Genomic DNA, 14,245 nt, shown 5'->3' on the forward strand with positions numbered 1-14,245 from the left:
CTCGGGTGCTGGTAGGCACGACTCAGCATGCCTTAAGGATTCCATCTGCTGACTTTAGCTACAGGTTTCAGAGTATGCAGCCTGGTCCTCTTACTAGCAGCCATAGGGAGCCCAAGTTCTTGTTGCTGCTTTGCTGAACTTCAGGAACCCACACTGTGCTTGGTGGATACTGGCCTCACGTGTGACTTTGCCTTTCAGCTCTGTGCTGTGTGTCTAGAAGACTTCAAGCCTCGAGATGAACTGGGGATTTGCCCATGCAAGCATGCCTTCCACAGAAAGTGAGTATTGGTATGGAATTATTTAATGTGACCCAACTTCCTGCAGGCTATGGGGCACTGGCAGCCAAGCTTGATGGTGTCACAATTGGTCTGTAATGCAGAAAACTAATAGCATTGCACAGGGTGGAGCACAGGCATGTGTTCGTGACATTAGGAGGAACCAGGGAAGTGGAACATGAACACCACTTCAGGCTTGGGCAGAGATCCGCCCATCATGCACCGCTATAAACAGCTTTTTAGCTGGAACTTTCCAACAGCTGTTTCTATCTCTTGATGCTGTATTCTAACCAAAACCATTTGTCTTAAGTCACAGTAGATACTGTAGATACACATGGTGCTGTAGGTCGCCTCCCTTTCTAGACACATTCGTATCCCCTCCAGAAAAATTTATTAGAAATGTTGATTTTTCCTGCTTTCCTTCATCAACATACTTTATAGGAGAATAGGAAGTGCTGATAGTGGCACCTTCACGTCACCTTGTAGGAGATAGGCTCTGGCTTGTCAGGGGGTGATGAGGAGTCTGGGGCTTAGATTCTAGACTCCTCGCTGGTTCTGTGTAACTGACAGTCAGTTAAGCAGCGAGCTCAGGGCAGGAGCCACTATAAATCTGGAGTGTCTCCCACCTGGCTGTCTTGTTCTGCAGGTGCCTTGTTAAGTGGCTGGAAGTCCGCAAAGTGTGTCCCCTGTGCAACATGCCGGTGCTGCAGCTGGCCCAGTTGCATGGTAAACAGGACCGTGGTCCTCCTCAGGAGCCCCTCCCTGGGGCAGAGAACATTGTATAGCTTCCTACAAGGATCAGACTGTTGCTGGACACAGCAGTATGGAGCCAGGAGGAACACAAGCAGACAATGTTTTCGCTGCTCTCTGCCTGGGACACCCACTGTCACTTCCTTTGCCTCATGAAGAACTCTTGAGCCAGGCAAGCTGAGACCCTAGGCATCTGGATCTTGTGACAACCAAAGCACCCTGATTATCACCCTATGCCAAAAGGAGTGGATGAGCCTGCAGGTTTGGTTTCAGAAATTTTCTGATCTTCCCCTGTGTCTCCAGGCACCTCTATATCAAGCAGAAGGGAAGATAAACACGTGTTAGAAAGGAACTTCGAATGGGTCCACCCGTGGACCTTAAGCTGCTGTTCAGACTTCACCTGCTCTGTTGCCACAGACCCTCGGCATCCTGAGTCAAGTGAAACCAGCTGTTCCATCAGCTGAAGCACACCTGGCTGCCAGTATTTGGTGAGGCAGCTCCTGCAAGGTTCTTCGGGTTCATCTTGGAACCTGAAGACTTTGGGAACAACAGCAACAGGACCCCTGCCACACACACCAGTTCACACTTGCTGTCAAATCTTCCAAGTTGAAGCCATTATAAACACTTGGAAAGGCCTGGTCAGGAGCCATCCCTCTTCTGTTTCTCCTCCTAGCCCAGCAGGAGCTTGACCCTGAACCTCCACTGTCCCTGTGTAACCCAGGGGCCAGGGCACTGCTCAAGTATGCCGAAAGCGTAGTGTGTTCCATTACAGCTGCTGGCCTCATCCCACTGGCTAAGGGGTCTCTCTGGGCCCTTCAGATGGCTCCAAAGAGGAGCCCCTTTCTCAGCAAGGCCAGTCCTCACCCACCTGGATGACCCAGGACAGACACTTCGGCTTCTCTCCTTTCCCCTTCTGTCCTTCTTCTGCTCTTTTTCTACATAAGAAAAATGTCTTACTGCATTTTTAAACATTTATCCCCAGTAAGCTCCCTGTAATTTTTGAAGCCAGTGAGCCACTTGGAGTTGTAAATAGTTTGAGGACGCTCCTGCATGGCTGGCCTTCTGTTGGTGTGTACCTCAGTTACTTGGACTCGAGATTCCTAACTGAAGGTGTTTTTATAGGAGAAACATGCATGCTGCTTTTTGGCTCTTTCTGTCCAACTTTTCTAGGACAACTGCCTCCAGTAGGCGTTGTGAACACTGTAAACTAGCCATGTAAAGCACAGAACATTCTTTTTACATAGCTTTCTCTCCCCTCTCGTCACAACAGTGCCACTGCAATGCCTCAACAACTGCTCTGCAGGAAGTAGTCTGGGATGGAGAGGAGGGGGGTCTTTGCTACTCTGTTGACAAATACCTAACCTTAGAATGAGAGGGGACCTGCCTTTGCCTCCAGTGGTCAGATGAGGAAGAAAATTCCTATTTGTCTAAAAAGTGCTGTGGAAGCCAAGTGTGGTGGTACACACCTGCTTAGTCCCAGCTGAGGCAGGCAGGGTCACAAGTTTGAGACCAGCCTTGGCTTCATGGTGAGACCCTCTTGCAAAGGGGGTGGGGGAGTTTTGGAAGAGTTCATTTGGAAAACACAAATCCGGTTGGTGAGAATTTGCAATTCCCAGTGTGCTCTACTTTTTGCAGGCCAGCTGGATTCCTATACAGAGCAAGGGATTGTGAACCATTTTCTGAGAGCCTTAGCCTGATTGGCCCCAATAATTCATACCTGTATTCCTCTTGCTTTTCTAGATGTAGAGTCAAATGTCCACATACTCAGTTTACAGTGAAATGTTTTCAATGACCAATGCCAGAAGTGGGCTTCTTCTGGCCTAGTTTTGCTAACAAACTAGCATTAGCCATTTCATATTGCAGAAGTGAATATAATAGGAAACCTCCCACCCTAATTTCCATGATTGGTACTGTAAATTACTGCCATTCACAGCTTTTGTAGAATCCTGGCCTTTAGCTGCAGCTTTTTCTATCTCTGTTCTCACTACTACATTCAGCATCACCAAAAGCCCCATGAAGTGGTTGGTGTGTAGCCTGAATGGTCAGGGGCATTGGAAGAATGCTGGGGGTGCTTTGCTCTGCACCAGGAGACCCATTCTGCTGGACCTGAATGAGGTCCCATAACATTTTCTGCTCAGCCACTGTTAATCTGATTGCTTCCTAAAAAGCATTCTTTGGGCTGGAAGCTACAACTGTGCAAAACATGCTTCTCATCTCCTCCTTGGCTTGGTGGTCCCCTGCTGCTGCAGTAGCATTTCTCCGGCTGTTCTAACACCCACTGCCACCGCAGCCCAGCATCTGCTCCTGGTGGCTGGGTCCCCTACCAGTGCTTCCCATCAGGCATTCTGCTCAGGCCCAAATCTGCATCGAGGCCCTTTTCACATCATTTCTGGTAACCTTTATGTGTGGATATATGAGGATTTTGGTCTACTCTTAGACCACTGGACTCTTAAGTGTCTTAAGTAGCCAGAGGATTGGGTGTTGCGTTGGGTGTGGACTTTGGGGTTTGTGGAGCCTAAGTCAGCACTAGCTGGACTTCATGCCTTGAACATTGTTGCCTAGGAATCCATTGAGTTCAGCTGGCATTAGAAATGGAACAAAACCTGGGTCACATAACAGAGAAAGCACATCCTTGACTAACAGTTTCTTGTAACCTGTGCTTGCCTGACCAGGAAGCAGGACAAAAAAACCCAGCCAGTTAGAGGCTGGTGTACTGAGGAACCACATTGCCAAATACTGTTCTTGACAAGACTTGACAAAAGATCTTTTCCTCTGTTCCAAAGCACGCCATCTCTGACTTGGAACAGCCACCCTAAGCTGTGCTGAAAACCTGTAGCACCTATTTTCTGGGAATTTGAGATATCCGCAGATGTTCGGAAGAACTCTAGGCACAAGTGCTCAGACTAGTTTGAATTGTGGACTCAAAGCCACTGTCTGCAGGTCAACCTCTTAGGCTCTCCTTTCCTTAGCTACCACCCAGGAACTGTAGCAAAGGTTTCTAGAAGCCCTGCCAGCCCAGTCTGCTGAGCACAGGCATGGGGAACCAGGAGCTGCTGCTAACACATACCTTCCTGGTCACAAACTAAAGAACTTCCCAACTATGGAACTTCCCCTGGCTCTGCCACAGCAATTCTTTTTTCTTGAGACAGGGTCTGTGGACTTCCAGTTGTCCTGAAACTCTACAGACCAGGCTTCAGAGATCTAGCTTCCTCTGCCTCTGCTATAATTAAAGGCAAGGCACCAGGCCTGGCCTCCACACTGAATCTTGACTTGGTTGCTCAGTCTTCCTTAATTGGACTGTTTGACTAGATAGTTTCACAAAATTCACACATCACAGTAGTTAACTGCCGTTCATAAAATTCTATCCCATAAGCACTCGATTCATTTTCTTTTGAGAGACAAGAGTGTGTACCATCCCGGAAGTGGGGTTGTCCATGAAAGATGGAAGTTGGTTTTGCATTCACATTCCTTTCATACAGATTCCTTTACAGACACATCCCTTGCCCCTAATAAAACAGCACAGCTGGTTTCCCTACACTCTTCAGGATGACAGCTTCCCCGTAGCCCTAAGCAGCATCTCTAGGTGCCTGGACCAGCTGCCACCCTCCTCCTTCTCAAGCTGCTCTGGTCACTCTTAGTTGGTACCAGTGTGGTTTTTTGAAGTAGGAAAACTTGTCAAGATACAGGTCTCCTAAGTCCCTAGGGCTAATAGTCATTATTACACCAAGCATCTGCAAATGAGACCTAGAAGCAGAATTCTCCCCTCACCCAACTTTCAGATTAGCAGAAATAATTTTTTTCTAAGTTCATTTTGCCCTTTCCTAATAAGAAATAAAGCTGCCTCCTCCAGGGAGACAGTAAGGGGAAAAGCAGTATGTGCCTTGTTCTCCACCACCCAAGGTCTTTGCCCAACTCACCTGCTTCCCCACAGCCCAGTGGGTAAAGTATGCCTGTGCTCCCAAGATGAACCTTGAGAGGTGGAAACCCACTCTTCTGGCACTTCATGCAATCTCTAGCCTGGTTAATCTTCCCCTGCAGCTGTAAGAACCTCCTGACGGTCTGCAGAGATTGCTCAGTGGTTAAGAGCACTGGCTGCTCTTTCAGATGAACCAGCTTCAGTTCCTAACACCTACATGGTGGCTCAGAGCTTCAATCAGTAACTCAGTTCCAGATCTCTTCTGGCATCTGAGGGCATCAGATAGAAACAAGCCAACACTCATACACATAAAAATCTTTAATTAAGAAAAAAATTTACCTAAAATAGACACATCACAGTACCTAACTAAATCTTAGAGGTACCTGAAATGCCAGGTGAAGGGTTTTTAGGTAAGATTAACAGGACTCAGGTTCACTAGTTGAGTTGAACACCTGTCACCTGTTTTCAAGTTTGGCTTTAGAATCCAAATTGCTCTAACATGCTTTTATTCCAGTTAGACCAGCAAGTGGACACTTTGTTAGGTCCTCTGTTCACAGGGTTAGGGAGGATTACCCTGCTGTTTCAAAGATAAGATGTAGTTCGTTCAGGTCATGGTCCTCCCACCGTTAAGGGACTGTACCAGTATTAAGGGATAGTGCGGTCGGAACCTCAGTGATGTCCATGCCTTTCCTTCCTGGCAGAACATCTTCCTAGTGATGGCCTGGAACCATTGCCTTTGGGCCTCTTGACAAGTCATGGCCAGGAAAGTGGGGGAGTGACACTTTTAGCCCTTTGGGGCTTATTCATTAGATATAACTCCCTCAAAAGTTTATGAAATGCTGAGCCTCAGGTTTCATAGACGTGTTTGTACACTAAGAATTCTGCAGCAGAATATTTTTAAACATTGGTTTTTGTAAGCTATATTTTTGTATATTTAATTGCTATTTTAAAACTTTAATGCATTTTTTGCTAATCACTTGTTTAAAGATAAAACATGCATGTAATTGACCCAAACACATGTAAATAAAGGGCAGATTTTGAAATACTTTGTATTATGTACCTGTCAACTTTTTCACCAGTGGATCTCTGGTAAGTCCTCCCACAGTAAGGTGGGGCATACTGATGGAGGGAAATGCATCAGGCCTTGCAGACAGCAAGAAGCCAGACCACACCATGCATTCCAAATGTACTGCTCAGCTTCAGCCCATGGCTTCACCAAGGCCACACATAACCCCGGAGCTGCCTCTGGGCAACCTTATAACCCACTGAGAAAGTATCTAACACTTTGCTTTTGGACTCCCAGGCCTTTGGGTCCTGTTCCTTCACTGTCCCTTTGCTTTTTTTCTCATGTTCTGGGGGTTCACGAACTCCTTTCTCTGTCACCAACTCACATCCTCTGCTCTGTCTCTGACCTGAATGCCCTCATGCTTTGGGGGGTTCTCAAAACCAGGCATCCTAAACTAGGTACCCTCACATCCAGTCCCTCACATCCAGCCATTGAGGCTCACAAACTATTTCCTCTTCACACTGTCAACCTCCTCCCATCTTAGTTCAGGCTAGTTCTGTATGCTCCAGGGCCACAAACCCTCCTCCCTACCTGAGTCCCTGGGGGGTGGGTACAGGACAATAGCACTCATACCCTGCTGTGCCCCTGGGGCTTGTTTAACACTGTGGGAGTTTCAGTGTAGGAAGACAGAACAACACTACAGAGCACTGTTCACCACTGTCAAATAGCCAAGGTGTAGACAACACAACTTGGGTGCTTGGCAAGCCAGCACCAGGGCAGAGCTCGTGTGAGTTCTGGGGATATGGGGTGGGTGATGATGAGCAGAGCCTTTCCACAGATGAAGAAACTTCCTCATACAAGAGGTAGATGGAGAGACGGTTTTGAGGCTCTCAGGAGGCCCAGCTGGGAGTAATAGGGAAGGATTGCCATCCCTCTACATCCTGTGCACTGTGCCGTGATACCTCAGCCCAATGGCACCAGAAGTCCAAATGGGCCAAAGCACAAAGGCAGCTATCCATACTGTAAGAACTGGGGACCATCAAAGCAGGCTAGCCAGCCAAGTCTAACCCTGAGTTCCCATGGTCCAAACCAACAAGAGCCTCCTATTGCCCCAAAGCTGGCACCAGAACCCAAAACCGAATGGCCAAAACATCTCGAGGTTTCCATTCTGGCTGCAAGGTTACTGTGGACAAGCCCTTGCCTCCAGCAGCAATGCAGACCATTTCTTAGTGGATATAATAGGAAAGCAGAGACAGCTGCTTATTCTGCGCAGAAGAAAGGTCCAGCCCCTACCAAGACTTAATTCATCTCTCTACAAGTATCCCACATGCCAGCATCCTGAAGGACATAAGTTATTTAATAAACACTTGTCTCCTCTGCCACTCAGTGTGAAAGGATAAACTCTCCTGCTCATCTGGCACTTCTTTTTCACCTAGCTTACCCATTCCCATAAGGTCCCTAATCACCCTACCCAAGAGAATTGTACCCAAACTCCTGTCTTTCCACACATACCTAAGTTAACACTATAAAGGAGAGAAGTGCCCTTCCAAGTTCATGCTGAGCATCAGCTACAGAACAAACCTGACAAGTTTGTAGAACCTTAATAAACCATTTTCAGCAAGTTAACATAGAGGCTAAACATGAACCAAAGAGCACAGATGATCTCCAAGGGCATACTGACAAAATTGGTGAGGTTCTGACACATTTCAATAGGACAAGCAGTCAGCTGCTGGCAGGACAGACAGCTCTCCGTTGTATAGCCTGTGTGGGTGTGCTGGGACTCCAAAGCACCTCAGAGTTAACAGTACTACCCTGAAGAACAGTTATGAACAGCAAATCGTCACACTGCCTAGACAGGAAAAAAAAAATCCTTACTGGATGCTCTTAGAATTTTAGAAATTTATCTTGATGACTTAGAAAAATACATTTGTTTCTTGCTCTGATTTGAGTAGTACACGATCATAAAACTTGAGTCTCTTTAAAAAAACAAAAAAATCCAACAAGTCCACAGATGTCCCTGTGGCAGGATTCAGGAAGTCCTCTGGGTAACTGTCAGGGTATCTTCAACAGCTCAAGGAGTGCACCAACAGCTCCAAAATAACCCTGAAAAATGACACACAAGTAAGATCATTTTTAAAAATTACTTTTAGACGCGTATGGGGAAGGGTAGTGCATATGAACACAGCTGCATAGACGCATCAGATTCGCTGGAGCTAGAGTTGTTTAGGTAGTTGTGAGCCACCCAACATGGGTACAGAGAGCCAAACTTTAGGTGCTCTGCAAGAGCACTGTGTGCTGTCAGCCACTGAGCCATCCCTCCAACACCATAAGGTCATTTTTAACTCCCACAAATATTACTATATTAAACAACACCATCATATCCCTTTAACACCTGACCCATTTGTTTCCTGAGCATAGAGTACACATCAAGTCTGGAAAAGGCCAAGGAACTCCCTTTCAGAGAAGGGCTGCATGTTGGAGATGCTCAACAGGAACAGAGGGAAATAAGGCAGCTAAGCCTCATACCTGGCAAGGGTTTTGTTCTGGTTAGTTTTTTGTCAACTTGACACAAGCTACTGTCACGTAGAGAAGAGGAACCTCAACTGAGAAAATACCTCCAATTAGACTAGCCCGTAGGCAAATCTATTTGGCATTTTCTTGATTACTGAATGATGTGGGAGGACCACTGTGGGTGGTGCAAGCCCTGGGTGGGTGCTTCTGGGTTCTGAGCAAGCCATGAGGACCAAGCCAGTAAGCAGTTTTCTTTCCACAGCCTCTGCATCATTTCCTCCCTTCAAGTTCCACCCAGTTTGAGTTCCTGTCTTGCCTTCCTTCACTGGACTGTGACGGGGGATATGTAAGCCAAATAAACCTTTCTTCCCTAAACTGTGTTTGGTTATGGTATTTATCACAGCAATAAAACCCTAACAGACAGATGGTGGCGGTCCTGTCCTGGAGCAAAGGGCTGTTCAATTTCCAGCATCCAAAAACAAAGTGACACTTAAGTTTAATCAGGGAGGACAAAAGCCTGAATGGTCTGGAAGGGAGGGGTGGTGGTGGAAAGGCCCAAACCTATCTATACAGAACGGAATAAGGGTGGAAGATGAGTTCCACCTGATGGTCTGGTCTACAAATTTACAGGCCAGACAGCTACACAATGAGACCCAGTTTAAAAAAAAAAGGAAGAGGAAGACACATGCCTGTTTCCAGCAGTAAGGAGTGGCCTCAAACAAGAACCAGAAACCAAGCAAAAATAAACAAAGGATAAAAAATAATAAATTGGCCAGGTGGTGGTGGAGTACTCCTTTAATCCTTTAAACAAATCACTCACCAGAAAGCACTTGGGAGGCAGAGGGAGTGTATTTCTGTGAGTTGAGGCCAGCCTAGTCTACAGAGCACGCTCCAGGACTACACCAGTCTACAAGCAGGAGGTTAGAAACTAAAATACTGTAAGAAAGAACAACTGGGCTGGGCTGGGGCTCAGTGGCAGATCATCAGGCCAGAATATAAAGCTGAGGTTCTATTCCAAGGGCCACCCAAAACAACTAAAACTAAAAATGGAAACAGGAAAATCCTAAAGTCCTGGTGGTCACACCCCCACAACTGCTAAACTAACTGCCAAACTTGCCATGAGAGGGCAGACAAGGGTCTCAGGACTAATATAATGATGTCAAGGGCAGACATCAAGGTGCAAATCAGAAGTCTTGCCAAGAACAAATCGCCCAAGCTAAGAAGAAGGGAAAATGAGCAAGCAGTGAGAACAGCAAAACAGAATCCATAAAGCTATGGCTACGGCTGAGTTCCCCTTATCCAAAATGTTTGGGACCAGAGTGGTTCCAGTTTGGAAGTTTTGTGTATTTTAAAGTGTCTGCATAAACTAACCTCACCACTCAGAATTTCAAAGTAGATGCCCAGAGACTTTTAATCTGTATAAATGGGGGAAAGGGAGGGGATATTATCGTAAGAAACTAATTTCCTTGTATTACCTAGCAAAGATTCAACCCAGCACTGGGAAGCAGAGATTAAAAAGTTCAAACAGGCTATTTGAACAAGCAAGTTCCAACCATGGCAAGGCCTTGTTTCAAATAACAAAAAACTGGCTTAAAGTTAAACTAGTTCAACACCCACCTCATTACATTGGTAAGGAATAGTTTTCAGACACAACAATAAAAGCTCAAGGCTACTGCATGGATACAGCGGGAACAGCCCACTCACTGCATCCCAGGGCAGCCCTTTAACTCTGTGCCCTTTTTCACGTGACAGTCCCTGGAAACAAATCACTCACCTCATGCTCTGAAAACAGTGCTTTCAGCTGCCCCTTAGACCAGTAATCCAGAGCATACGCTAGAAGCCGCATGGCGATTGTGTTGACTCTCAGGAAATTGCCGACAAATACGACCTGGTTAATGTTCTGAGCACAGAAAAGTGGCAGTGAGTTCACACCCTGATTTCTGTTTCCTCATAAAGTTACACCCAGAAGTATCATGCAGTTTTCAGCAGCAACTTGACTGATGAATCAAATTCTATCCAATTGGTTCAAGGAGGTCTAATGAGATTTGCTTTTCAGACAATACAGGACCTCTGCAAACTTGCCCCAAAGTGTACACACAAAGATTATGAAAAAAGCTGTATTAAATATGATAAACAGTAACATCACTATGGAACACTTAACAATAAGTGAAAAAAAAAAATAGCAGCACTGCTGATGATTAATTTTGTAACCTACCAGATTAAGACACCCTAGGGCATTAGTGAGGTACAACTTTAGGTTTGTCTGTGAAGGTACTTACAGAGATTTAAATTGGGGGTTGGGAGCATTCTGAGGGAAAAAGGAAAGTCAACGTTCATTCCCCCCTGACATTCCTGGTCCATCCACTGTTACCAAGAGCTCACATTCACACTGCTGCAAGCACAATCAATTTCTATGGCCCTACCATGAGTTCAAATAAATCCTTCCTTAAGTTGCTCTTGCCAGAAATTTGACAAGAAAAAGAATATAGAGAGTCTGAGAGACAGACACCTCAGTGTCTTGTCTGCAACAAGTGCTTGTTCTGCAAGCATGAGTGATGACCCAAGACATAAGAAGCCAGATGGGTTGCACATACCTATACCTATAACCCCAGCATCTGCCCGAGAGAAGCAGATGCTAAGAGTTAGGAATCCATTTTTTAAGGCAGTAAGATGTAGAAAGATAAAGGAAGACATGCAGTGTCCTGCTCTGGCTACATATAAGCATGGGTTTGCACATCTGCACATTCATAGGTATTGGGGTGGGGATGAGGGGAGAGACAAAGACAAAGAAGAGAGAACAGAGGAAAAAAGAAAAAAACAAAGAGAAAGGAAGGAAGGAGAGAAAGGACAGTTATCTCTTTCTAGAGAAAAGAAAATAGAAAAGCAACACAGAAAATTGGTACCAATGAGCCAGTAAAATGGTGAATCAGCTTAAAATAAATAAATAAAAAGCTTACCTCAAAGCCTAGTGGCACGGGTTCAATGCCCAGAACCAACTCCACAAGTTGCCCTCTAACATCCATAAGCATGCTATGAACCATGTACATCCTACCCCCACAATAACAGTTACATTTTAAAAGAAACTGATACCAAGAAGTGAGGCCATCATCATGATTTAACACTATGGTATACAGGCCTTCTGTATTGCTGGAAGGATGCAGAGCAATCTGGAACACGAAGCACCAAGAGATGTGAAAAACAGGAAATTTGAAAGAAATGAGCATCGGTCCAGGTAAAGTGACTCTTATTATTAAAGAGATTAGGGCCACTACAGAGAAACCAGGGACAGTCCATCCAGACAACAGAAAGATATTCTGAAGCACAACAATGCAAACTTATTTGAAAAACTTTGGTTTGAAAGAAAAAAAAAAAAAAAAAAAGACTACCTGGCCAGGTGTGGTGACAAATGTCCTTAATCCCAACACTGGAGAGGCAGGGGCAGGTGTCTGCGAGTTCATGACTAGCCTAGTCTACAAAGAAAGTTCCAGGACAGCCAGGACTACACAGAGAAACCCTGTCTCAAAAACAACAAAACAAAAACAAGACTATTTTAGTGACACCTTGCTCCAAAAGGGCTGCCCAGGACAGTGTGTTCCTAGGTTCAGACATGCAGACACACTTAGGCCTCCGTCACTGTAGTAAATGAGGCACAGCTACATCTGGAGCTAAAAGCAGGAGGCAGCAGGGATTCCACGTGGTGCTGTTTTGCAGGCATCAGAAGCTCTGATTTGGGCTGGTGTAGTGAAGTCTTGGTTTCTTTAAAAACTCAGTTATATTATATAAAAAGGTTTTTGTTTTAATCCCAAGTGTGGCATATGAGACTGCCTTAGTTTGTCCAAAGCTGTTAATTGCCTCCTGCAGTTTGGAGAGGGGTGTGGTCTTTGCAAGCTAGAGATAGTTTAATTCTGAGGACTCTGAGAGGGGATAAATACCAAAGCCCAGAGAGAGAATGCTTTTCCGAGAAGGAAGAAAGTTGCTGCTGCATTTGCCAGTTTGCTGGACTGCTGGATATCCTGACTATGAGATCAGATTTGTCCCAAAGACCCCAATGACCCTAAAAAGCAAGAAGTAGCCAAAGAGAACTCCACCCCCTCTTCCCACTAACTTTCTTTCTCGCCTACCTAGTGTTGGGGTATTGGAAGGCATTAGGAGGGATAAGGGGTGGAGAAGGTAGGCAGAGGCATAAGGAACCCCAAATAAAGTAGGGTTTAAAAATTAGCACCTACAAGCTGGGAAGATGGCTCAGTGGTAAGGACGCTTGTCATTAGGCCTGATAATCCTAGTTTGATTCCACATGGTGGAAGGATTCCCAAAAGCTGTCCTTAACACAACCTAACACAAAACGTTGACATGCAAAACAAACAAACACCCACACCAACTAAATAATGTTTTTAAAAAAAGATCCAAGAGTTATGGAGTCACTGAGTTCGCACCAAGGCTCCAGAAAGCAAACACTGTGGGACAAGCTGAAGTCCCTAAAGGAGGCTCCAAGACACAACCATGTGAAACAGTCAAGTTGCAACGTAGACATTAAAATACTGGAGACGACAGGAACCTGGGATAGTTCCCAAGGAAAACTGTAGACTCCATGTAGAGTCAGCTCAAGAGAGAAACTACAATTGCCACCAACAACAGCTAAAAACAAAAACAAAACTATGAAAGCCTACTGGAGCCTAAGTGATGCCATCCTGAACCCTGGGTGCTGGACGCAGAGCTACAAAAGTTGGCAATTATCCTATTCTGTTATAGTCTCTAATTTCCTTGCTCTGCTCCCATCTCTTACTTATGGAATGGAAATGTTTACTCTGCCTCATTATACTGGAAGTTGTACTTTGGCTTTTGATTTTATAGATGCTCACCATTATAAGATTATGGTCTCAGAATAAACTGTTTTGCTTTGTTTTTTAAGACAGATTCTCAATATGTAGTCCCAGCTGGTCTAGAACCTACTTATAGACCAGGATGGCCTGGAATTCAGAGATTTGCCTATCTCTGTCACCTGAGTGCTGGGATTAAAGGCATGGTTCTTCATGTCCAGCTTCAGAACCAAGCTGCCAGACTCAAGTAAACAATGCCCTACCTATATATGCAATTCCAATTAAATTCAGTGGGCCACAAAACAACAACAAAAAGACATAAAGTAGGTGGAAGAGTTGGGGGAGAAAAAGGGAGAAGCTGAGGGGAGGAGAAGAAAGAAACAGTTGATAATGAGGAGCATCTGTAATGTGAAAGACAGATTCTACTGACACTCATAGATGGATAACACATATAAAAATGACAGCAAGGGTAAGGAGTACAATGTTAGATTTAAAGTGAGCTGTTGGGTGACAGGTTGACAAGGGCTAAGCGTGAGACAGGCAATACTGATTGTTGGCACAGCTGGAGTAGGAAGCACCCAGAGCACTAGTGAGGCACACTTTTGGCTATGAGGGCATTCCCAAAGGAGTAATTAAGAAAAGAAGACTTGTGTTGGGTGTGGGTAACACCATCCTAGACTGAATAAAAAGGACAAAAGGGAAATGGCAGCTAAAAACCAGCATTCATCTGTTTCCAAGCATATCCAGATGTAAACAAGCAGCCTCACATTCTGCCAACAAAGGTTATCCAGACCATCATTCCTTCCCAACCATGACAGACAATACCCTCAGTCTATGAGTAAAATAAATCCTGTTCCTAAGTTACTTTGTCAGAGATTTGGTCATGGCAAGGAGAAAGTAACCAACCTAAAAGAGGACATGACACAAAGAAGCAAAGATATGTGAGAGCTAGAAACAATTCACCTTCATC

The 14,245-nt window shown here is 45.2% G+C and overlaps 2 protein-coding genes across 11 annotated transcripts in view; one reads left to right on the top strand and one right to left on the bottom strand.

The window, feature by feature from the left end:
* Positions 1-2,342, top strand: part of Rnf24 (ring finger protein 24) — a 45,763-nt gene extending 43,421 nt beyond the window's left edge. For all 6 annotated transcript variants that reach the window (XM_060372233.1, XM_021655138.2, XM_060372235.1 and 3 more), the window contains 2 exons: positions 199-278; positions 922-2,342. In XM_060372233.1, coding sequence (XP_060228216.1) covers positions 199-278; positions 922-1,060 — 219 coding nt within the window. In that variant the 3' untranslated portion in view covers positions 1,061-2,342. The remainder of the gene's footprint in view (positions 1-198; positions 279-921) is intronic.
* A 5,489-nt stretch (positions 2,343-7,831) lies between these two features.
* Positions 7,832-14,245, bottom strand: part of Pank2 (pantothenate kinase 2) — a 32,109-nt gene continuing 25,695 nt past the window's right edge. For all 5 annotated transcript variants that reach the window (XM_060372231.1, XM_021655134.2, XM_021655135.2 and 2 more), the window contains 2 exons: positions 10,233-10,358; positions 7,832-8,050 (listed from right to left, as the gene is read on the bottom strand). In XM_060372231.1, coding sequence (XP_060228214.1) covers positions 8,000-8,050; positions 10,233-10,358 — 177 coding nt within the window. In that variant the 3' untranslated portion in view covers positions 7,832-7,999. The remainder of the gene's footprint in view (positions 8,051-10,232; positions 10,359-14,245) is intronic.

The sequence above is a fragment of the Meriones unguiculatus genome, chromosome 18, assembly GCF_030254825.1.
Source record: "Meriones unguiculatus strain TT.TT164.6M chromosome 18, Bangor_MerUng_6.1, whole genome shotgun sequence".
NCBI classification, from domain to species: domain Eukaryota; kingdom Metazoa; phylum Chordata; class Mammalia; order Rodentia; family Muridae; genus Meriones; species Meriones unguiculatus.